The sequence below is a fragment of the Seriola dumerili genome, unplaced genomic scaffold (assembly GCF_002260705.1).
Source record: "Seriola dumerili isolate Sdu_G_001 unplaced genomic scaffold, Sdu_1.0 BDQW01000167.1, whole genome shotgun sequence".
NCBI classification, from domain to species: Eukaryota; Metazoa; Chordata; class Actinopteri; order Carangiformes; family Carangidae; genus Seriola; species Seriola dumerili.
In genome coordinates, this window is record NW_019174422.1 from 2632801 (window position 1) to 2657964 (window position 25164).

The 25164-nt window shown below is 41.6% G+C and overlaps 1 protein-coding gene across 1 annotated transcript in view; it reads left to right on the plus strand.

Annotated features, from left to right (window-relative positions):
* nlgn2 (neuroligin 2) overlaps positions 1-25164 on the plus strand; it is a 112509-nt gene that overhangs the window by 29295 nt on the left and 58050 nt on the right. The window contains exons 2-3 of the mRNA XM_022752222.1: positions 9630-9635; positions 19078-19211. Of these exons, the coding sequence (XP_022607943.1) occupies positions 9630-9635; positions 19078-19211 (140 nt within the window). The remainder of the gene's footprint in view (positions 1-9629; positions 9636-19077; positions 19212-25164) is intronic.

A 25164-nucleotide genomic window follows, 5' to 3' on the forward strand; every position in this document is an offset into this window, starting at 1 on the left:
TGCTTTGTTCCACCCTAAGGCGATGAACCGCTGCCTGTCAAAGACCTGCAGTGTTTGAATTGTTGCTCAAATAAAGATTTCAGTGTAAGAAACTCGGAGTGCAGAGAGTGTAAAGAATCTTCCATTAAGCTGACGTGAGCCCGCCTCTGCTGGCTCCTTAATTATTATTTTTCTAAGCAACCAAATAACATCCTTAACATGGTGGACAGTTCTCAATGAGAGAACTTAAAAACTGCACGGCCAGCTTTTATCTGATCGCAGCCGCAGCGAGCACAGTCAGTTCATCCATTCTGTCCACCATTTTGTCCTCATTCTTTCAGCTGCGTATCAACAGCCTTTTCAAATTGGCATGCTTTTAAGCTGTATATTCTAGGCCATGCAGAAACCTATTCATAAGCTATTCTATTCAAGTAGAAGAAGGACGTACTGTACACTCAAGAAGAGCAACAAGGAATTAAGGCAGCGTCCTGCACCCAGCTAGACGGCTTCACGCAGCAGCAGCAGCAGCAGCAGTGGCGGCCGCTCGCTCTCTGCTCCTGCATCAGGTGTGAGAGAGCAAATGCTGTTAGGCTGCAGTGCTGCTCAGTGTTGGTGTTCAAAAAAGACTGATAGAGCTCACAGCACAGCTCTGTGCATAGGGCTGAGTGTGTATATGTGTGTGTGGAGAGGAGGGGGATTACAAACCAGAGCGAGACTGAGCTAAATCAAGACAGAGACAGCGAGAGTGTGTTACCGTGCAGTCCTGTGTGTCAGCTCTGATCAGAGACAAACCAGAACCACCTGAGCCCCAAACCGGGAACATATTTCTGCCAAGAACAATGTCACCTCGCTCTGACACACACACACACACACACACTCAACCGCACACAGCGTAATATAAACAGGGCCACACAACACAAACCCCCTTAACAGGAAACGCTCCATCAAAACCAAACTGACAGACAAAGATTAAGTAGAGTTGATGGCATTACAGTTTACATCATTGTGCATTAAACAGTGTAGTACAGGGATAACTTCCTTAACGACTTACATGTTTTATTATTTACATCCATTATGACTATACTGATGGGAAGGAAGGAAAAAACAATGCAATAATGAAGGCATAGTTTAAGCAATTTTTGTATTCCAGCTTCATGACTAAATTTATAATATTGTGTAATAAAGTACGACGGGTCAACTCTCCACTGCTTCATTATCTTTTATCCTGAATAAAATGGAAGAGGGAGGATTGAATAGCGCTACAGGGGGTAAGTGGGGATAAATGATGATTAAAAAAAAAAGGAAAAGGACGGAAAAGAAAATGTATGCTACTGTGTTTAACTGCTACTTCAAATATTCTTCAGATATCCTGCACATGAGTGAAATGTTTATGATCCTTTCAAGGCAAAATGTCGATTTTTCCAACATTAAACGTGTATATCATGCAAAGGATTGAAAGAGGCTTTGGCTTTTTCCAATAACGCAGTCAATTTTCTTCATCACCAGTGATGATAAGAACATGAACCGTCCAGCTGGGTGTTTAATTACAGTATAATATTGGGTATCATTAATCAACTGATGCAGTGAGAGCTTTTAGATTTTACCTCTGATGATGCTGTTATATTCCCAGGAATTATAGAATCACTGAAACAGTGAGTTATAAAGTTTATAGATGAAATGGAGCCTTCTTTTCTGTTAAGACCCTCTCGCTGGATGAGAAGTCCAAATACAAGATTAATGCAGACCATATGTATTATTACATGCAGCTCTTACTACATTAATCACACAGAAATGTCATTTTATGATGAATTTCATACTTAATTGTAATTTCTAATGCCTGATGAAATCACACTTGTTAAAGAGTTCATTTTTAGAAGGGACGTTGGCTTTATTCTATATAAATGTAGACTGTACTGTCTATTAAGGTGCACTTAGATAAAAAGATTTGTTTAATTAGAGTGCTGTGCGATCTGAGCAAGGCTAAGGTGAACTGGAAACTTTTATAGTGAAATGAAAAGATCAGTAGGATTTAGTTTATACCTGGTGAATAGATAACCAAGGTCAGAAAATTACTGTATTAAAATAATAATAATGATAGGTAAGTTTTATTATCCATATTTGAATAAGAACCAAATTGACTGGAACCTGCTAGCACTATCAAATTGAATGAAGCCATGTTTCTGGCCACATGTTGAGGGTCAGATATTGCCTGGTTTGCACCCACTCCTGAGAAAAATCTGGATCTGGATCTTTAGCTGCTAGATGCTTAGCTCCTTTCACCAGCGCGTTGCTAACTGTGGTGTTGGGCTGTTTACAGTAGATTTATCAGAGCCTTTTTAATGAAAATAGCCTCACGCTGATGCTGGAAACATGATTGATGGGTGGAGTTGCGGTACTTATTATCTGTGGGTTTGTTACTATGAGTGACCTCTTTCACATTACGCATGATTATATGAATGAATCAATATAAAATATAAAAATATTGATTAGTGCAGCTTTAAAGGTCTATATTTTTAAATGTTCTCAGCTGAAAAACAAACAAAAATAGAGTTTCTGTGTTTAAACAGATTTAATTGCAGCTGAGATAAACAATGTTTTCTGACCACAAACTAGATTATTATCTAACAACCACTCTGTATACTGCTAATTGTAAGTATAATTTTGATATTTTGATCCAGGACAGTAAAGTCTGTGCAATGCGAAGTATTAATCCATTAGAAATGTATCTGCAGCAATGACAGTAAAAGAATACGATACGATACAATACGATACGACATGACACGATACGATACGACACAGCATGAAACGATATGATACAATTAGGAAATGATTTATTTCATCCAGGCTATTATAAACAACATATGCTCTAATTAATTGAACAAAATACTTAACTGCACAGCATTCAGGGTCTGAAATAAAAATTGTCCAGGCACCAAATTCTTGTGAAAAAGTATCTGTAAAATTTACTGTCCCTGCTACTGTTATGCTCAAAGAAAAAACAATGGCTCTGTATCAAACAGGCTTTTGATGAACTGCCTGCAACAGTGGCTCTACAGAAAGTGGTTCTCCACTGGCTGGATGAGCGAGCATGGTTTACTGAATCAGCTTTTAATTAATGCCTTTTAATTGAATATGTCGGATAATAGCAGAAAATGACTTGGATGCCATACAGTATTCACAAGGAAAACGTATATTTCTGGCTGCCAAAGATTACTTTTAGTCTGCGAGTTAATTTCACATGATTACTGAGCACTGAATATCAGCAGAGACAGAGGGGAGAGAGGACAGAGAGGAAGAGAGTGGAAGACAAGAAAAAAATGGACGAAAAGACGTAGAGGGGCGTCGGTTAGATTTATAGCAGCACCAGAGGAAGTCGAGTCTTAATGCTTTGTGTTTGTTGATGGCAAGCTAGATGAAAGACAGAGAGCTAGAGTGGCTTTATTACAGAGACACGTCAGCGAGAAACAAAAGGAGACATTTACAATGCTCCCTCCTGGATGGCAAGATGGTGGATGGTGTGGAGGAATAATAAGAGTTTGTTGTTGTCAGTGTGAGACAGATACAGGCTTTTGTCTCCACTCTGTTTTTGTCTGCATCAATGTATTTTTCTCAATTTCCTCCTCTTTTTTTTTTTCTTCTTTTTGCCTGTTACTCTCTCCCCTCCACCTCCACCTCCACCTCCTCCTCCTCTTCATCTTCCTCCTCTCTCTGTCTCTCTGTATTATGTGGCGTTTCCACTGTGGTTATAACTCTGCTAACAGACGCTGGCCTGTGGGCAATGCAGCATCTCGTCATATCGGCTTCTCTGTTCGTGCTCTCAGACATACACACTTTGCTCTAACCCCCCCCCCCATACACACACACACACACACACACACACCCTCTGTCACACCACTCACTCACGACCCCGCGTTTGGGAAAACAGCGCCATGCGAGGACGGGGACTTGGAACGTTTAATCTTTTTCATATAATTAAGAGCATCCAGGGAGATGCTCTCCTGCTAAATCTTCCCATTTCCTGTAGGCTTTTCACGATGGACACAGTGTAATATTCAATGTACAATAATAACACATTCTAAAAGCCAAATCTCTAAATTGTGAAATACAAAAGGACAAGGAAACTGTGAGCAATCAGCAGTGGAAAATGTGCAGGCTGGCCTCCATTCTATTTTTTTTTTTTTTTTTTTTTTTCTCTCCGCAATTTTTACATCCTTATGTGCTGAGTACAAATTACTTTATAAGAGGATTTTGAATGGAATGAGGTGGCACATGGACAAGATTGGGTAGTATATTGAAAAATGATGAAAGGACAATGGAAAGAAAAAAACAGTAAGGAGCAGAACTGATGTGAGAATGTAAAATAAAACAACAGAACAGGACATTGTGGCGCAGGAAACCACACACACTAGCGTGACAAAAAATGATACAAAAAAATCCCAGCACAGAACAGAATAGCTTCTTCTGCAGTAAAGGATCAACAGTACTGTCAAATCAACTTTATTTTAACATTACTACAGAGACTCAATCTCTTGTCTCTTTCTATCTCTCCGTCTCTCTGTGGACCTGTTGGTTATTTGCTGCCGAAGCTCCCTGCCTCCCCATTACCTCGACGCTCGGCCCACGTCGTGTCAAGGTTGTGTCAATATCGTGTCGAATACACCTACTCCGTCGCACGCTGACAGATAATATTTTATTGAGCTTGAAACACTTTGACAAGACAAAGAAAGTGAAGAGGAGGGGAAAGGAGGGAGGCTGAAGAAGGGACGGGGATGAAAAGGATTTGAAGGTACAGGAGAGATGGAGCGGGACAGCCACTGAGAAAGAAAGAAAGAAAGAAATGGGGGGAAAAAGAGAGAGGTAGTTGGCGCTGTGTCGCCTGTCAGCTAGCTTAGAGCTTGGGAAAAAGCTCAACACAGTTTTTTTTTTTTTTGTTTTGCACTTGGCTGGGTTTATTGCCATGTGTAATGGCTATAAGGGACTGAGGGAAGCAACACTGAAGGCTGGCTCAGCTCCTCTTTCTCTCCTCAGTGAGGACCTCAGTGAATACCCCAATGCTGGCTTTGAGCTAGCCAAGAGCTATTGTGGGTCTATTTAATCCAAATCAATAAACTTTAAAGTGCTCACTGAAACAAATGAAGTTTGGGATTGTCAAAATGCATTGCAGAGAAGACCTCCCAGCAAGCACTAGTGAGATCAGTAGTATTAGAGGAGCGTTGCGGTATTATACTCTAGATTAACGGTCGGGTGCCACGCGGTTTAGCGGCTGAAATGTACAGTCGAGCATAAGAGAGAAGCAAGGGAGCATTTAAATCTGTAACTCTCACTGAAGTGTGCACATTGTGAAATGGGAGCGGAACCAAAAATGATGCGAGCGCCGTGTAGTTCTACCTGCAGAAGGAAAAGACGCCGCACAACCGATAGCGGACGGATGATGATCCATGACATCTGACCTCCTCAGTGGCTACAGCTTCTCTGCTATTTATGTCAACATCCCTTTTCCCATAACCTTGTATTGGAAATGCTGTATTGTAAACATTGTCTAGGACATTTGTTCTAATATGACAGATGGACGGAGGGAGGGGTGGTTGATGGAGGAGACTTTAGAGCCAGACTCAACCATGGCCAACCATCTTTAGTCGTGTCTTAATAATCACTCTTTCCCCCCATGCTGCCATCTGAGAACTCAAGCACAAGCAATATCTGGCATTTATTTGAAGGTTTTATTCTGAAAGAAAAAGACTCCAGTGCTCTAATTCTGTCTGTTCTAATGTGTTGTTTCAAACCGAACAAAGACAGAAACATTAAACATTAACATTGAACAGATATTTGAAAATCTGTCTTCTGGAAATTAAGTTTATATGCTACTAATTTGCAACAGCAAATATGTTTAGAGAGAAATATAATGCAGCTGGAGGAAACATTTTCAATGAGAAACTGTCATACTGACTGAATCAGTCCAATATTCAACAACAGACATCATGTTTGTTTTCCTACAATATCCTCCCTTAAAATACAATATTAGCTCAGAGCAACTGAAGCCTGTTTTTGTGTTCTCTCACTGCACTTGGTGAAGGCAAAGATCAGGATCTTAGTTTTATATTCAAAAGAACACACACACACACACACACACACACACACACACACAAACACCAGAAATATCTGAAATAAGATTGAATGTTAATTAAACCAACATCAATTGATGAGTAAATGATTAATAAGCCCAATTTCAAACATCAGCTGAGTCAAGCACACTGACCTATTTTTATAATGTATGTTAATAATTTTGTCAGTGAAAATATTCTTAGCAGGTACGTGAACATGACAAAAAAGTGACCGTAGATAGATAACTGAGAAGCTCTATCGAGCACAGGGCCAGGGGGTCCGAGGGGTCAGTGCCAGAGCCTCTGTTTGAAGTGACTATTTCTTGTAGGAAAGTAAAACTACAAAGAGACACACGAAAAACAACAAAAAGCGAAGCAAAACAACTACAACGAGACAAAAAATGACTACCGAGAGACACAAAATAACCACAATAGATGCAAAACAGCTGCAAAGAGACACAAAACATGCTATATTTCCAATTTGTGGAAAGAAAAACTACATTTTGGACTCTGGATCATCATAGATTTAACACAGTTGTTTTCAAGTGGGGCTACAGGTGGAAAAAATCATATGATCATATCATATCGTCATATTCCAAGATGATTTAAAACATTAAATTAATGACTTTCACTAGTATTCATTTTGGTTTAGTTCCATAGATACAGAGGGAATATGGGTGTGGTCAAGCTAAATTGGAAAACCAATCAGAGCAAAGGGTTCTGACAACTCTGGAGAAAAAGTAGAATTTGCTTCTCCGCTGTCAGGATAACGTTCAGGACAGACAAGATGAGATAAGTGGCTGCTGATAAGACATACCTCTCCCCTGGGGTAACATGGGCCACAAACAGGAAGATCCCCGTGCATGTAGAAATGTCTGATTAAAAACCAACGACTGAACACACTCTCACATCAATACGCACACCCCCGTGGTGAATCGTAGCCAGGCTCCTGCCGGTGCCGCTGTATGGTGGATCCCGGAGATCACAGCTCAAACTGCATACCTGCTGAGGACTCACACACTCTCACACAGCAGCATGACAGATGAATCAATTCTCTCATTGCACGCACACATGGAGTTCTGCTGTTGTATGTTGAGCTCAGTCGCTTTGTTAAGTTACAAAACTTCCCCTCTCTCTGACCAGCCGCTGCTTTTTTTAATTAATTAATTTTTTTTTATTCCCAGCCTGTGTTGCCTCTTTCTCACTTTGTACTCGCTGTGTTTGTGCGTTTTCACCTGGATTGTATTGTAACTGTCGGAGTAGCATTCCAATTAAGGAGGTATTGTTATGTATGAGATGGAGAGCAGTGGGTAGTGGCAGAGCTGACAGCATTACTTAATGGGAACGCTGGTGTCTGAATGGAGACGACAGCCGAGGCTCTCTACACCCAATTTATTGTTTCTGTGCTCGTCCTGCTGGAACTCATGCGCTCACAAATCGAAAAAGAATATATTACTTCCACCAGGTAATATGCCAAAACACACAACGAGCGTCTTTGTTTATGTGGCTTGTGCATGTTCTAATGTTATCGAGATCAGATCTGTGAGCGGTACCTTAACATGAGCAGTTCAAAGACAAATGAAATTACAACCGTAGAAATAAGCAGAAAACGGAATATCCTGTTTATTTGTATTTATCTCTTCATCAGGGGAAGTGTACATTTGCAATCTGCAGTCTCCCAAACTAGACTTCACTGTGTAACTGCTTTTAGACACACTGCGTTTACAGTACATTGCACAGAACTGATCGTAGATAGATAACTGAACAGGTCTATCTAGCACAGGCCCAGGGGTCAGAGAGGTCAGGGGACCCCTGTGCCAGAGCCTCTGTTTGAAGTGGCTATTTTCTTGCTGGAAAGTAAAACGATAAAAAGATTCAAAATGACCACAAAGAGACACAAAAACAACAAAAGGAGAAGCAAAAGAACCAGAATGAGACAAAAAATGACTTATAGAGACGCAAAACAACCACAAAGAGACGCATAACAACCAAAATAGATGCAAAACAGCTACAAAGAGACACAAAACATGTACAGAGAGTTGCACAAAGACTACAAAGTGACAGAAAATGATGTCTTTTTCTCATGACGCGTCCTTGAAACTGACACAATAAAAAAGATGGAGAAGCTAGAAACATGCCGTCCAATGCAAGAGTAACAGTAGAATTAATAGATCTAAAATAGAAGACTAGAAGAAAACCTACATTAAAACCACTCTGTTGCTCTCAGCACAGTCCAGCTCATTCATTAGAAAAGATGTGTTATCGACAGAGAACTTGCCTAAGGTGAATTCTCACATGCAGTTTGGAAGCTTGAAATGTGCGCTCTCCTGAAATCTTCAAGGTAACAAACTGAAACAGAGACAAACAACAGTCACGTCTCACAATGACCGATTCAGTGCTCAGAGGTGATGTAGTGGATATACTGATATAATTCCTCAGCAAATGAAAGGGACATTTTGAGTTGTCGAACGTCTGCTGGCACAGACTTCTGTTCTTGTGTGGCTTGAATAGAAGATAGAGTTTGTTTTTTTTTTCATGCTGGGGGTTTTTAAGTTTGCAGTCATTCTCAATTTAATATATTGCTGCAGCAGTGAAGGGCCAACCGTGTACAGTTCTCATCTAAAACGTATATTTACATAGTTTACTAAATCAAAACAAGTCGAGAGTTTAAGTTTAGTCAAACGTAGAGGTGAAGGAATTAAACACGGCTCCGTTTTCTTGCAAACATGCATTCTGAGTGTGTGATTGTGTGTGAAGACTCGCTCGGAGTACATCTCCATAGGGGGGGTGGGGGGTGGGAGGTGGGGGGGTGGACGAGCTAGCCCCTGGATCCCAGCCTGTGTCAATGAGGCCGCACAACAACACACACTCACACTCATTCAGTCCCAATTAGACCCCAGACACCCCGTGAAACCAGGGCTGGAACGGCAGCCCCGGTAATGGCCAGATCGTTAAAGGAGGGAGGGAAGTAGCGATGGTAGAGAGGCTGAGAGAGATGGAGGTGAATTGGGGATAATGAGAGGTTGCGAGAGGACAGACGAGGAGGGAGACGAGGATGAGAGTTGGAGCATGGTTGATCACATTTTATTCATAGACATACACGAATGTGCAAATGGGAAGAAATGCGTGTGCATTTATGTACATGCATGATTGCTTGAGAGCCTTCCATTCACATTCATTCCAGTGCACTTTAAAAAAAAATAACCTGCAGCATATACACTATACAAAAATCCATATTGCTACTCTCTATTGGTGGTAAAAGTAATTCAACCTCGAGCCAGTTTATGAGTGTTCCCACCTATTGTGCACAAAAATATATGGAGAAAAATTTACATCTGAACTCCAAGCCCTCATCTTCACACTTCTTACCATTAACCAACAAGCCCTGACTGAATAAAGTTCTTGTGTATGTAAGAAAAATGTCTTTACTTTAGCAGATTGTTTATTTTCTTATGAGGAAAGAGGGACATAGTTAACACATGCACAACTAAAAGGCTTGATATGCAAGAGGTAGAATAGTTTTTTTAAACAATAAGGCTTACGGGTAAGTAATAAGTAAGCAGTGTGGACAGATTTAAGTAATTAGGAGTTGCAGTTGTCTGCAAGAGATAATGAGCCAGGATAGTTTTTAACGGAGCTATTTGTATGTTTTGCTATTGCTGCATAGCTAACATTAGCATTAACAGATGTTTACTTCCCACTGTAGAAGAAACGTTGCGAGTTCAGCATCAGACTTCATTCCTTTACTCTCCAAGAGCTGTGGGAGCTTGTGGGAGCTTGTGGAAAGCAACGCCTATGTTAAGTCTCGTCTCTATCACGTCTGTCCTTCTACTGAACAAGAGTTAAAAAACTCTGGCACGTGCTCAAATGTGCCCTGAAGACGTAGCGCTGCTCAGAGGGCGTATCATAACCTCTTGTATTATATATACAACAATGGCCGAAGCTCTTGTTAAGCGACAATCACCACCACATGCTCCCGACAAGAAACCACGTTCGGCGGCCGAGGAAACTTTAAGCGATATGTATGTAGGATGTCTTTAAGCTAAAAGGCTGTGGGTAGTCTTTAAACAATTAACAGCTTAGACTGTCTTTGAGCATCTAGAAGTAAGTGTCATTTATGACACAAAACAGGTGCATAATGGCAGCAAATGCATTAGTTTTAATAAAAATTTTAAAATTCTGGTGTTAAGTGGACATTAGGTTCTTTATGAATAGTCATTTTTGATTATTATATTGTTGTTTACAGGAGCAATCGTGTGGTTGAGTGTGTTTTTGTGTTTTACGTGGTACTTCAGATAAAATGAACATGGACACAGAGACACTCTAAAAATTAGGGTATTTTGTTGTTGGTCAAGCGTAAGGAATGTGGCATTAGAGAAAAAGGGAAAAGAAAGTGAGGAAGAGGAGGAGAGGGGTCAGCCGAAGTCCAACAGGCTTAAGGCTGAAAGAAAGGGATGTGGAAAATGGAAAGAAGAAGACTGTTATGAGGGGGAAAGAGAGAGAGCCAGCAGTGGGAAAACACGGACAATGCCTGTGTTTGTGTCGTCTTTGTCACTGTGGCATTTTGGAGGACAGAAGGGCTATGTGCCTGGATGTGTGTGTGTGTGTGTGTGTGTGTGTGTGTGTGTGTGTGTGTGTGTGTGTGTGTGTGTGTGTGTGTGTGTGTGTGTGTATTTGCTTCCCCATCCACTCAATTTGTGGAATTGATCTGCTCCCTAATAGTGAGCAAAACGAAAAGTCAGCCTAATCCAACCACTATTTATAACACGGATGGGAGAGAGGAGGGGCTGAGAGATATAATTTAACAATAGAAGTGCTACAAAAGCCTATGACAGAGAGATGAGAAAAAGATAAAGGAGGACAAATAGATATGGAAAGAGAGAGAAACAGAAAGGGAGACTACTCAGTGCAATTGGAATAAAAACAAGAAGCTTGAATATGCTGGGCTTGTATCCGAGGTATGAGAGGGGTTACAAATAGACTCTCACAGCGAGAGGCTAGCCAGTGGTAGATTAAGACAGAGGGAGAAAGAGCAAGAGATGAAAAGAGATGGGGAATCACAGAGAAAATGGAGATCAGAAAACAAACAAGAGGGAGAAGATGAGAGGGGCCAGGGTGGTGGTGGCTGCTGGAGAACGAGAGCGAAAGATAAAGAATGTGAAATAGATTGAGAGCAACAGGAAGCCGGAGAGGAAGAGGGGAGAGCACTTGCTGGTGACAAGAGTGAGAGGCAGAAGAAAGAGGGATAGATGGACAGGCAGAGAAAATTAGAGAGGAGTACTTGTGTTTTTTGGAGATGTTATTGAGTCTAATAAGAGCATGTTGTTGAAAGAGAGGCCAGGACGGCTATTCTTATTCCCAGTGGTCGTCTCTTTTCTCTCCTTTACTCTTTTTTTTCCTTGCCCACACTTAATCTGCTGAGGGAGAGGAGAAGCACTGCTGTCTGCTTTGGGGAAGGGGAAGTAGTCGCAGGAGATGTTGAGCTCCAAATACAAAGGGAGCTACGGGAAAAGTGCAGTTCCTCAAATGACCACTTGATGCTGCCTCCAGAAGTGAGTCAATCCACATAGATTCCCATGTTAAAATGTCCAACTCGTTCATGAACTTAAATTTTATTCAGGCTTAAAGTTATGCACAGATGAGGGCGTGGCCGGTTTGAGTGACAGGTGGGTGAGCGCACAAACCGGCATGGGGCAAAAGTCTTGGATTCACGCCCCACCTCTTTACCCATTTTGGGATTAGCTGGGAGGTAGGCGGAGTCAGGCACTGCCAAGAGTGCCACTTCAAAACGGCCCTTCAGAAACCTATAACTGACATCACGGATCATCGTTATATACAGTTTGTGGTAAAAGGTGCAGATGCTCAGCACATTGTAACCACCACAACATTAACTAGCTTGCTTCATTGAACGAAAAGCATTTTTTGGGATCATGTTTCAATGACATTTAACATCACCAAAAATTAGTTTGAACAATACTTATCTACTTATTAAACTTGGTAATTGTTATACAGCACTAGATGGATACTGCGGACACATCTGATACCTCTCAGCAGAAGCTGTTTGCTTATTTTTGGGCTAACGGGTTTGTTGTTTTGGTCTGTAGAAGCATATTGAGCTGTAAGGTGGGTGTTTGTTCCCCATTGCAAGAGGTGAAGTTGGTATAGACAGAGTACAAACAATGCCAGGATCATCCAGACTCCATGCTGGTCCCAAAGCACCAGTGTTATAAGCACAGGCAGACAGAGCGAACTGAGGTTTCCAACAACAGGAGAGAGGTGGAGTTTTTAGCTTTTTCTATGATTTTTATTGATTTCTTTTAATCAGAGATCTTAAACTTAGACTTTGAATCACTTCTTTGCTTCTTCAAAGCAGAGCAAATTAAGTTTTCAGGCTCTTGGATGTACCAAACACACAAAGGCCTTGTCATTGCTTTGCAGTAGCCTCTTGGACACCCACATATGCAACTGTCAGTGCAAGAAAACCAAATTTAAGTTGATGTTAAACTTGCTAAAAAACTTGCTAAAGCATGCACTCTGGGCAGAGTATTTCATGTCAGTGCATGTATCTGTTCCGCTTAATATGAGTATCCAATAAACCCCAGAGGCGAGCACACACCATATGTCCTTGCACAAAACTGAAAACAAATGCATTTAGGTGTACATCAGGTTAGCTTCAGGTAACGTGTGTCAAAGCAGAGAAATCCATGATATCATATAAGAAAGGTTCTTGTTAGTATGCTGGGTTTGATTTTCTGCAAGTGTGTTTTTTAAAATGCAGCTGTAAATCTCGCAGCTAACTATCAGGTCGTGACTGTCAGAGTTTTCTGTGAGCAACTGAACGCATATCAGAAGAGAGATTTTAAACTGCATTTATATTATAATATTTATATAATATATGCTACAATAATACAAAAAAATGAATAAATAGGATGAATAGCTAGAAGTGACATGATGTCAGCTGTGATGGATGATCATTCGAAAGCAACTTTCACACTGCTGCTAGTTAATTTTCATTCTGTATTGATCTTAGATCGAACCTGGCTGCATGGAAGTAACAACAGGAAACACATTCATCAGTGAGTGTGTTCACGAGTGTTGTTAATGAGTAAAACCATGCTCATTAACAACACTCATAAAAGCACACATACTGTAATTTGATGTTTGTCATTAATGTAAAATTATTCAAAAAAAAAAAAAAACGCCTATGCCAAAGTGAGTCCAGAGTCCGACTGGTCCTCACAAGTTTTGTAATACTAGTGCATGGACACACACACATGTCCCAGATGCAATCAGTATGGCCTTTGCCTTGATCCATTGCGCTCTAACGATTAAGCCTTAGCCGGGCTCACTGGCCTATAGGCCAGCTCTGCTGCTGTGCATCTCATTACATCCCATTCATCACTGCACGTCTGTCTCAACCTCCAGCCCCTCGATCACATCAGCCTGCCACTGACCTCCTACTGACCGACATACACACACACACACACACACACACACACACACACACACACACTCATAGACACATTCATCTCATGTGCAAACGACTGCCACACAGTTAGATGGGAGTACAGTTTGTAAGGTTTTCTGGGTTTTCTCTGAATGCAGTTCATTTCAGGTGCATTCGACTTCAACTCAAGGTTTGTGCAAATATGCAAGTCCCTGTTTGCAGTATGAGATCCTTGGTGACTCCTGGCTTTATTTTTGATTAAAATCACTCACTGAACACCCTCAATGGCATTTGTGGAGCTCCATCAATAATATTTGACAGATGATGTAAGTCTAAAGTAAAAAAAAAAAAAAAAATGTTTTTACACTCTTCAGTGGAATCAGATCTGCAGTTCTGCAGTCGTGGTGCATCAAACATGTAAAAAAAAAAAAAAAGTTTTCTCCTGAATATTTAGACATTTCCTTGGACAGTTGTGGCTTGGTTTAGGTCCCTAGCAAAAAAAATATGTTTCCATCAATTTTTCAATCAATGTTTTCTTAATGTGGAGGGTGTGTTGCATATTTAGTGTACGGCCTCATTCCGGAATAGATTTATTCACATAAATTGGATATGTGTATTCACGTAGGTCTTAAACAGCTTCACTTGCACCTCGAAGATAAGCTTTTTGTAATAATTTTAGTCCGTCATGACTAAAATTACGGGTCACAGAAATACAGAAATGTGCACAAATGTATTGCCTCCATTACACTGTTACAATATTTTCACCACTCTGTAACCTTTCTGTTAATTAGACCACTAGTTCAAAGAGCCTCTCTGTATTTGCACACAGATGACAGTTCATCATTTGCTGTGAGCAATTTCCTTATTATTACCGCTTGGAACCTCGGCGCAAAAGGTCAATATTTATCTCTACCTCACACCCACGTGCTCTCGTCCACACACACACACTCACTGGCCTGTACATACTAATGAAACTTGCGATGGAGATGGTGGAAAAGTACACTGAAGTTGAGCCTGTAAGGTAGAAATTATCATTTGTAGAAGGTATAAAACTCTATATGCTGTTATTCCCCCTCGAATTGTCATTTCACCCCAACGCGATCCAGTATCTTTTTAATTATTGCTCTCTGTAAGGAGGAGGCCCTCCGCTCCCATCTCTCCACGCTCAGTTTAACGTATAGGAAGATGATATCTCAGCAGGCTCCTGCGCTCTCTGTAGTAATATATGCTTTTTAAATGTCGTGTCCTCCAAACTCAGCCCCTGTGCGTCCCCCGGCTGTTGTAGAGCCCATGAAAGTGGAGTTGGACAGGATGTGGTTGAGGTTAATCCTTGGTTTACCCTCAGCTGTTATCTAATATATAAACAAGAAAAATATTAATGTAGACAATCTTGAGTTGTAGTTATACCCTCAAGATCAGCTGCACCACTTAAGCACATATCAATCTTTCCTCTTCCTCCCACTTTCTGCTGGATGTGTCAGTGTTTACCGACAGCAAACATCACTTCCCATGAAGTCAACACCTGACGGTGACGCGTGCGGCGCAGCAGACCGCGCTCCATCCCCATGACTAATCAGCCGGCTGATAACGCAGTGGAGATGAAGACCCACGCCTCATCAGGAGACCAGAGGGTGGCGTCTCCGAGGGCAGCAGTGGGCGGTGTGCTAAACTGGAACACTCAACACAAGTTTAGGCCTAATCATCTCATTGTCTCCGTTCTGCTTGAAAGGATCAGCAGCCATGCTAAGCTCCTCGGGGTACCAGGCCTCAGCTGCTCTCTGCCATCTTGCTTTGTCTTTGTTGCTGTTGTTTGTGTTTGCTGAATAGAGCCATTTTTTTTTCAGGAGGCATTGTTCAGGTATTTGATTTTCCTCACCTGTTTTTGTTTTTAGTTAATTATTATTTCTATTTTGTCTGAAGTGTTTTGTGTTGATGTTGAGGTGCTGTTTTGATTGTGAAAGGAACAGAGCCCGGCTGTCAACATGTTTTCTTATCAGCAGTAATTCACATCTGTGTTTGTTCAGAGTGGAGGAAGAAGTTTTCTGATCCTTTACTTAGGTCGACATTATAATATTGGATTGGTCTGGCAGCAACTTAATACAGCCGAATTAGATAGTTTTATATCGTCTTCTACCCTTTAATTGGACATGTAAATGTAAACAGTAATATAAGCCCCTCTCTGAACAGCATCAGCTCATGTCTGTGTGTCTGTGTTTCCCATCTGCTGACAATTGAGCGTAGGATGTCTAGGATTTGTTGAGGCTTTGTGTGTATATTTGGACAATGTCCCATTTCCCAAACGGCCTCCATGGTACAGTGCATGGTATACAGGGTGTCAGGTCATGCAGCACCTGTTTTGTTTGTTTGTGAACAAAATAACTCATGAAAAACAAATGATACAAATATTATACATACGCCACAGGTTCTCCCAGCAGAGCTGATGATCTGATTAGATTTTGAAGCATCTTGCTGCATAAAATTAGCATGTTTTTAGGAGATAAATGACAGAACCATAGGTGGGATGGTTTTTTTTTTTTTTTTTTTTGGAAGGAGTTTATCCCACATGGCGATCGGGTGTGGCTAAACACTGGCCCATCTGTGGGCATTGCACGCTAAAGTTTAGTTGTGATAGAAAACACAAAAAAGCCAGAGGCAGAGAGATAGAGGGACATTTAGACAGGACAGGAAGAGAGAGAGAGAGAGAGCTTGTAGCCCCTGAGGGCCTCAGTCCTGTCTGTCACTGTGCCCGAACGATTCGCCCTGTAACTGATCCATGGACACAGAGTCTACAGGTCAGCTGTGACAGCCTGCTTGGTGTGTGTGTGTGTGTGTGTGTGTGTGTGTGTTTGTGTCTTATGTGGGTGTGGGCGGGTACGTCAGCGCATCTGCATTCTGTCTGCCACAATGCCAGCGCCTGTCAGTCTTCGGGACGCAGAGATGTGTGTGTGTGTGTGTGTGTGTGTGTGTGTGTGTGAGTGTTAGGAAGTGTGTACACGGTCATTTGCCACTAATGAAATGAGATTCAGGTAGAGATGTGGCGAAGGGCATCACGGGGTAAGAGATGCACGAGAGCAATATGTTGCCACGGCAACAGTCAATGAGACTTTGTCCACGTGACAGTGGCTCGTGTAGGGAGAGTGAGAGACTCAGTGAGAGAGCAGAGAGGAGAGGCGGAAACAAGTCCAAGTGAAGCAGTTGCCATAGCGACCCTCCATTGCAGCTGCCTGTAAATTTCTCTCTCCCCAGTGTAAGTGTGTCTGTCTGACTGATGCACCGGCTTTAGCGTCATGGCTGTGTATATATGTATGACTGCATGTGTGTGATGCCCTAGTGTATCGCTGGTGTTATAGTGTGTGTGTGTGTGTGTGTTCCGTGAGAAACATTTGATGCATGTTTCAGCAGGTATTTCACATACACACACATATATAAATATATATTTATAAGCAGGTTTCAAAGGGAGCCAAACACCCTCCATCTCTCCTCCCATCTAACACATCCTGTAGTGGTTATTTATGTGGTTGTTCTGCACTACTGCTCTCTAGTATCCCCAGGCCTACACACACACACACACACGCACACACACACACACACACACACACACACACACACACTAACAAAGAAGCCAACAGGGGCTGTCACTGTGCCACAGTTCTAAGTCTTGTGTGCCATATGCTACCGTAGGCTCCTGGCAGGCAGGAGTATCATTGCTCTCACTCAGCTGAGAGACTGGTTCAAAGGCCAACGAGGGCCCATCAGGGACCATCCTGCACACGCCCACACATCCACACACACACACACACACATACACACACACAGGCACACACACAGACACACACAGAGCGCTGCAGGAACAAGCGTCTGTTGAAAAATCTCATCACTGACACTGACTGGATGCATTTTGGATGATCTGCGTGTATTTAATAAGGAACGATGCCAGAATTTATCCTCGTAGTTTCAATGAACGTTGTTTAACTAAACACCCTCAGCTCCCACAAAAATATCCATATTAATAAAGTATTTCAGGGGATGTTCAGTTTATTTGTTGAAGTGGAAAAATGATTCTGAATCTAATAGACTCTTTTTAAGCATGTTCAAGCATAAGTCAATCAATAAGATACATCTAAAATGCAAAATATCAAGAAAGGACTTCTAATAACAGATGAGTCTGAAGTCAAGCTTAAAAGAAGTCACTCCATTGTACATATTAATGCTCATTTAAAAAAAAAATAGAACTCTTTTCGAGACCTACTTTTTGAGTTAAAGTACTTGTTAGGGGAGATTGACAATCTAAACCTAAACTTTGTGTTGTGTTTTCTGATGGAAGCAATGACACTTTTTGAGAAACTTTTCTATTATCTTTCCTTTTTTTTTTTTTTACCTCAAGGCAGGATCTGCTAACAATCTGTGCCAGTGTAAAAAAAAAAAAAGATAGCATCCAAGAAAACTGTGCTTTCTAGAGATTCCCCACGGGGGAATTGACCTAGAAAGAGGTTGATGTAGCTGTCCCCGCAGCTCAGGGCGAGCTGCAATTTGCATTCCTGGGAATCCCAAGTTCCAAGGTGCAAAACAAAACGAGGAGAAGTTATGGGAATTCATTGCAGAAGTGATGTATTAAGTGGTCAGTGGCTTTTCATTATCTGTTGATTGTGCACAGAATGTTCCTCAGACATCAGCATTACTCGCACAGGCTTTGTTTTTCGATACGTCTCCTCATGTCATAATGGTGCTTTTTTATTTTTTAAACAGTAAATTATGCTTGTGGTGCCCAGTTGCTTTCAGTGTGTTTCAGAGTGCCTTTTTAACATGCTGTTAAAACACCTCTTCTTTGCAACAGAGAGCACTTTGGGGTGAACTTTGGCACCGGCACCGTAAAAGAGCTGTGGTTTGCGTGGTTTCTGCCTCACATTTGTACATTCTGAGTTTTAACAAATTAAACTGCGCCTGCCTTTGTTTTCATGCTTTCACTTAGTAAATAACCTCGTGCAGGTGGGAACAATAGCACATGCAGCTTCTTGAATCTTTTTCGGTCAATCCGAGCACCAGAGTGAAATAACGACTCTCAGAGGCAGTGATGTACAGGTTAGCTCTAATATGCAACACTACTCAGTCATTTTCTTCAAGCATTGTTGCTCTAATCACCAGGAAACATTTGATTAGATTTTTGCAGGGGTGTCTCTCGCTATTGCCTGTTGCTTGAATCATTGCCTGAAATCTAAATTACTTCAAGCTCATTTTTAAGAGCTGGCATCCAGCTGCAAGGAACAGCGCAGTTCTCAAGCTCTGAAAACGTAGTGTTTTCATCCACCCGAGCAATTTGCTGTTTGCTCAGTATATTATGGGCTAACACAATGTGTGATCAAAGAGAATATGAGAGGCATAAACACAGTTATTGACTTTTTTTTTCCTTTCTGCTCTCTATTCCCTGCTTTCTAATCTTTGTGGGTATGTATGTATGTGTGTGTGTGTGTGTGTGTGTGTTTGTGTGTGTGTGTGTATGTGTATGTGTGTGTGTGTTTGTGTGTGTGTGTGTGTAGATATTCGTGACCGCAGGAAGAAGCCTGTCATGCTGTTTATTCATGGAGGCTCCTACATGGAAGGCACCGGGAACATGTTTGATGCTAGCGTTCTTGCTGCGTACGGCAACGTGATTGTGGTGACCATGAACTACCGGCTCGGCGTACTCGGTAAGTGGCCTGGATACTTTTCTTTATGGTAAATGATAAATGGATAGTGTTTAGTGCAGTCATATTCAACCATTCACACATACACACACACACACACACACACACACACACACACACCGATGGCACATATGTGGCAATTTGGGATTCAGTCTTTTGCCCAATGTCACTTTGTCATGTGGACTGGACAACCAGCTTTACCTCCTGAGCCTCAGCCGCCCCAAAATGTTAAAGGTCCTATATTGTATGAGTTGAAATTTCGATGTCTGTTTTGATTATGAAGCAGGTCTAGGTTCTATATCAATACTGTGAAAGAATCAAAGTGCTCACAAATTGAGCCCGAAAATAAGCTGTCAGGACTTCTGTAACTTTGTGATGTCACAACAAAGCAGTCGCCACTCCTAGTGATGCCCCAAGCTCCAGCCGCCTGGATCCACCATCCAACCTGACAGGATTTGGTTTCTCTGAGTGTTTTCCTGAAATCTGCTATATTTGTATATGGCCACTCAGAAAACAGTCGGCCGGAGCCTCTCTTCTGATTGGTTCACCGACCTGTTGTTACTAGAGCTCCAGAGAGAAGCCTGACAGAGGAGATGTAAAACTACGCTGAGATGGTTTTTGGTTCATAAAACCACAAATATATCTTCTTATAGATCAATACTTACATAAATAAAACACTGTAAAGGTGTAAAATATGGGACCTTTAACAAAATTGGAGCAACACACCTCATCCCACAGTGATATGACACAGCTAAGATCTTATTCGCCGCCCCACCGAACACAAAACAGTCATTTGTGCGCTCACACAAGTCGATTTCTCTCAGCAGACTCTTCTTCTATTTTCTGAATTGATTAAGTCAGAGATGGATGACATCAATAGAGTTCATCAATCTAATGACAACCAGTGCATGCGTTGATCACAAGAGCTAACTCACTTTCTTATGGATTTCCTGGTGGCAATTATTCCATTCTAAACACTCTGGTTGTGTAATTGTTTTGCTTTCTTTGAATTTCCTGGTTTCCCACAAATCCTCACATCCCACCAAAAAAGCACTGTTATTTACATGTCTCCCATGTTTCACACACATTAAATATATAACAGTAAACCGTGTAAGTAAGAAACAGTGTAAGCAAAAAGCAAAAACAAAACCTCAATATTTGCTGCGTTTTTTTCACTGTTCTAATAATTACTTTTACAAGATTATGTTGTGGATTTTTACGAGTGTTGAGTCCTTTCATATCTTGTCGCGCAACTGCATGATCATTAAAATTTAATTAGATGAAGGTCACAAAATGCTGCCAGCATCTCCTTATTAAAAGCAGTCTGACTTATTTAGAGATTAGTGGCTTGTGCACGATCTGTATTTCTTTACATCTATTTTAGCGGTCGCGTCAGTTCACAGGGTAGATGTTCACGATCTTATACTTTAAACAGATTTGTGATCTTGCACCACCTTTAACTTTTTGTCATGTGACCACTGCTCTATTATTTATTTGACTGCTGGTTTGACTTTCCTAGAAATGCCTTTATGAGAGGGAACGGGAACAAGCATGCAAATCAGATAGAGATCTGGCATTTTTACTGACACAGGAATGCACCTCACAATTCTTCATTTTAACTGCGCGCCCTCCGCCCCGGCGCCTCCATCCTCTAGGTGTCTGTTTTGCAGCTGTATAATTCATTCTGCAAAGAGCAGGGATAGTGAAAAGGAAAATGGCTTTACAGAGTGTTTTGGTTGGAAGAGGCTTGGTTATGATGCACTTTTGAGATGTTACTATCAGACATAGCGCGGTGAAAGTGAGGGAGCTTCACAGGCCGAGTGCGGCACACTGCGACCCGCCCGCTCAGGTCTCTGTGAGATCTGCCGTAGTCAGGTTAGGAAAAAAAAAATGAGTATCATCTGTCACCGCAGCTCTCAAGCACGAGCTCGTCATCCTTTTCCTGAAAATACATTCGACTTCTCGTCTTTGTTACTCACCACGCTCTGTCTCGCTCCATTGAGACCAAGTAATTTAGCTTGGAGAGGAGGAACATGCCTCTGAGGAGGCAGGTGCTAACTAAAGGAAACTAAGTGCATTAGATATTTCATTAGCTGAAGAGAGAGTGGGCTGCTGGAAGCTGTTCCAAAATAGGCTGCCTCACTTTGATTTGTTTTGTTTCTTTTTTAAAGGACGTTACTGTGTTGTTTTTCGGAGCACTTACACAGCCTTTACAATGGTGACAGATTTTCATTTGCATGTCATTACCTAAAGTGTTTGCTTTTCAATGCATCTTTATTGACTTCAACAGCATTTTTGCTTCAAGTGGATAACGAAATGCAATCATAAATGTGACTATTACCAGAGATCCATGAAGCTGCCAGGAAAGCAGTGTGTGTCAGGAGTCTGTTTCTTTGCTTCTATATTCCAGTGCTCTTACTGAGCCGTGGTTAAAGGATCATTTTGTTTTTTTGTTTTTTTCCAACATGGATCTTATTTTTATAGATAGAGATAGAATGATATTTCCTGTTGATAGAAATAACACTGATCTGCGAACATGATTACATTTCTGGAGAAGAAATAAACTAAATCCCATATGTAATTTATTTTGAAATAGAAAACTGATTACCTGTTTGAAGTTTGATCTGCTGGACTTACCATAAACTTGCCACACAGTTTATTATTGCCAACCTCCTGGGTTGTACTTCTACCTCCAACTATGAGCTGGTTTCAATAATCAACTATGTTATCATAACTGATATAATTTATGGACACTTTGATGGAACTATAAAATATACCCAAGATGTAATGCACCTAAATTCTCCATTAATTCTCCTTGTTCAAAGGACTTCATCACACACATGAATTTGTTCATTTTATCATCTGATCTGTTCATTCGTGACAGCTGCTAAATGCCAGAGAATGGGCTAAATATTAAGACAAAGTCCTGTGGCACAACTCAGTCATACATTAGTCTGTATTGTCCCAGCTTTAGCCTCGTATGTAGAGTTTCAGATGGATAAAAATTATCCTCTTCAGAGGGAATCCAAGGATGTGGCTCACTAACAGAAGTTGAGTTTTTAAAGACGATAAAATGAGTCGGAAGTATCAGCAGCTACTCTTGTAAACTGTTTACTTGAATTAGTATCAATAAAGGACAGAGATAATGGTAAAGTATTAAATCTCTCAGGTTATTACTATGTCACTGCTGTCTGTCACTGGATCTTGTTAATCTCCTCTTGTGAATTTGTGTATATATTTTTTTTCCCCCCGGTATCTGTACATCTTTCTCTCTTCCCTGTAGTGTGCTGGCATCGTTTGCATTTTGTTCTTTCAGCGCCCTATCTGTGACACTCTCATCTCATTCCTTGAGTCAAGGAGAGAGCAAATTGAGACAGAGTCTCTGTCATTTGCATGCAAAGAGAAAGCCCCAGCTATCTTCCAAATGTGAGAGCCATCCAGTACAATTTGGCCATGACTGGGAGAAATGTGAGTAATCTTTGACCCCTTGCATCCCACGTGATGGATGGAGTTTTCCTTTGACAGAGAGAGATACACAGAGAAGTCTGTATGGCGGTTAGAAATGCGCATTTGTGTGTTTAGAGGTGGTGTGAGTCGAGCACGTGTTGCCGCATGCATTCAAGCATATCAATGTCTGCTCTGTGGATACACTGCGAAGGTTCCTGCCTTGTTTGTGTTCCTGCTTCAGCAATCTGACATGCTGATTTGGAGGGGCAATGCAGGAATTATTGATACAGGAGCTGGATGTGGTCATGTGAAATGTAAACTCAATATTTTGTGTCTGCCTGCGTTTGTGTGCGGACAGAAATGTTATTGCATGAGATCTTCCAAGTTTATTTTCAACTGTCAGCGTCCTCCTGCACAGATTGGATGTTACAGCTGTGTTTGTAAGTTGACTGATTCGCTCTGTTGCCGCAGCAACTTACTAAACCTACTATGAATTACTGTGAGAGCTGCAAGGTTTTGCATTGCCATATGTTTTCAATTTAGCAGGGTATTTAATAACCCTGATCGTATAAATAATCACAGATGTAGCTGAGTTCATATGAACGTGCTGCTGCTAATTAAGACTTAAAGCAGGTCCTCTAAAACTGTAAAGGAGCTATATGTAAGTTTTGCTATTGCTACACAGCCAACATTAGCATTAAACTTACCAAGAGCTTCAGCCAATTGTTTGTCGGTGCAACAATTAATTATCTGCAATAATTAATTGTCAGTTTGACATTTAATTAACTAAATGAAAATAAAATAGAATACCTCCATGTCTTTCTTCAAATATCAGTAAGGTTACCTTTGTGACTCTGTGGTGTTGAGTTTCCTCCTTTTTTAAGTGTTGTTGAGCTCTTGAGCACGACACAGACCTCCTGTTGTGTAACTGATCCCGACCTCTGGCCTCCCCGTGGAGGGAGGTCAGAAGACATTTCTACAGGATGACTAAATATCCTTGATACAGCCTCAATTCTGTAATATATGAAAAGGCCCACAGTTTTATTGAGCACACTCTCAGTCTGATGTGACCTTCATGCAGAATCTAGAGTGCAGAGCAAATGCGTACGGCAGAGTATGGTGAATGAATGATTTGAATTGAGGAAAACAACACAATCTGTTCTGACTCTGCACCTGCCATCTCTATTGTTGGCATACAAGACAGCTAAGTCAGCTGTCGTACTTTTCCTTCACCCAAGACTCCGGCTCTGCTCCCCTCTACTCGCTGCTTCTGCTGCCTGTTTAGATCTCCTTCTCCCTTGAGGCAACTTGGCCATCAATCCATCCACTCAAACTCTTCACAGCATCTCGTTTGGTGAGTTACAATCCCAGCCAGGACAGCAGTCTCTTTGTAGCCCATGAATACCTCCAAGGATCATGTCCTGAGAGAAGGAATTGGTCTTGATATATTTTTGTAATACTTAGAATTTTCCTTATTTGGCTTATTTTTATTTTAGAAAGATTGTTATATTTAGTCACTTCCGATTTACGTTGAAATATCTAAACTACGTCAATAAATTGCTGATCTCTCTCTCCTCGAGGCTCCACCTGTCATTCATAGACCTGATATGGGAGCATTTAATAGAAAACAAAAAGAAATCAAGCACAGAAAGACAGGAATGGCAGTAATAGAGGTCAAGGGAAGAGAAATCCACACTCTCAATCTTTTCTTCCATCTGTCTGATTGAGAGATGTGATCTTTTCTCTCACCATTTCCACTGACACGCTTATTTAACAGCCGCCCTCCCCGGCCCTGCCAGCGCCACGCATAATGCTAACCACCGTGGAATCATTCACATAGCAGGACACGCCTGACTCTATCCATATGCTAATGTAGAAATTTACCTGTCTGCACCCAGACAGGCAAGCTTCTCCAGCAGCAGACGTGGCAGGGGAGGCGGCAGAGGGGAGGAAGAAGCAGCAGGCGGTCTCCGGCGAGGTCTGCAGGGAATTCTGGGGAGTTAAATATGTAATGAAAAGCTTCGCCGGGCCACTGAGCACTTGACCTTGCCTTGGCTGCCCTAGCGACAGACATGCTTACAGTACATACGCCACCTCCACCCCAATGAGCTTTTTATATCCCTCTGCCGCCAATGCGAGAGACAGGGGAAAGGGAGAACAAAAGCAGGAGAGAGAGGTGAAAATGGGACTGTGCATTCACTCAGACATTAACAATGATGATGAGAGTGGAGAGGTGGAACAGCGCGGTACGATGCTTAGAGCAGTTTTTTGGTGCTGCAACATTTATTTCGACATACTGTACACAGCATGGGCTGTGTGTGTGTGTTTGTGTGTGTGTGTGTGTGTGTGTGTGTGTGTGTGTGTGTGTGTGTGCGCGCTGCGGCCAAGATGCACACGCAAAATAAGGGTGAGAGATTTTGAGAGATGAGAGAAGTGACAGTGGGAGAGAGATGAGAGAGAGGGCAGGGAACAGGGGGAGGTGGAGGGAAGGTGGGGGTGGTGGGGTGGG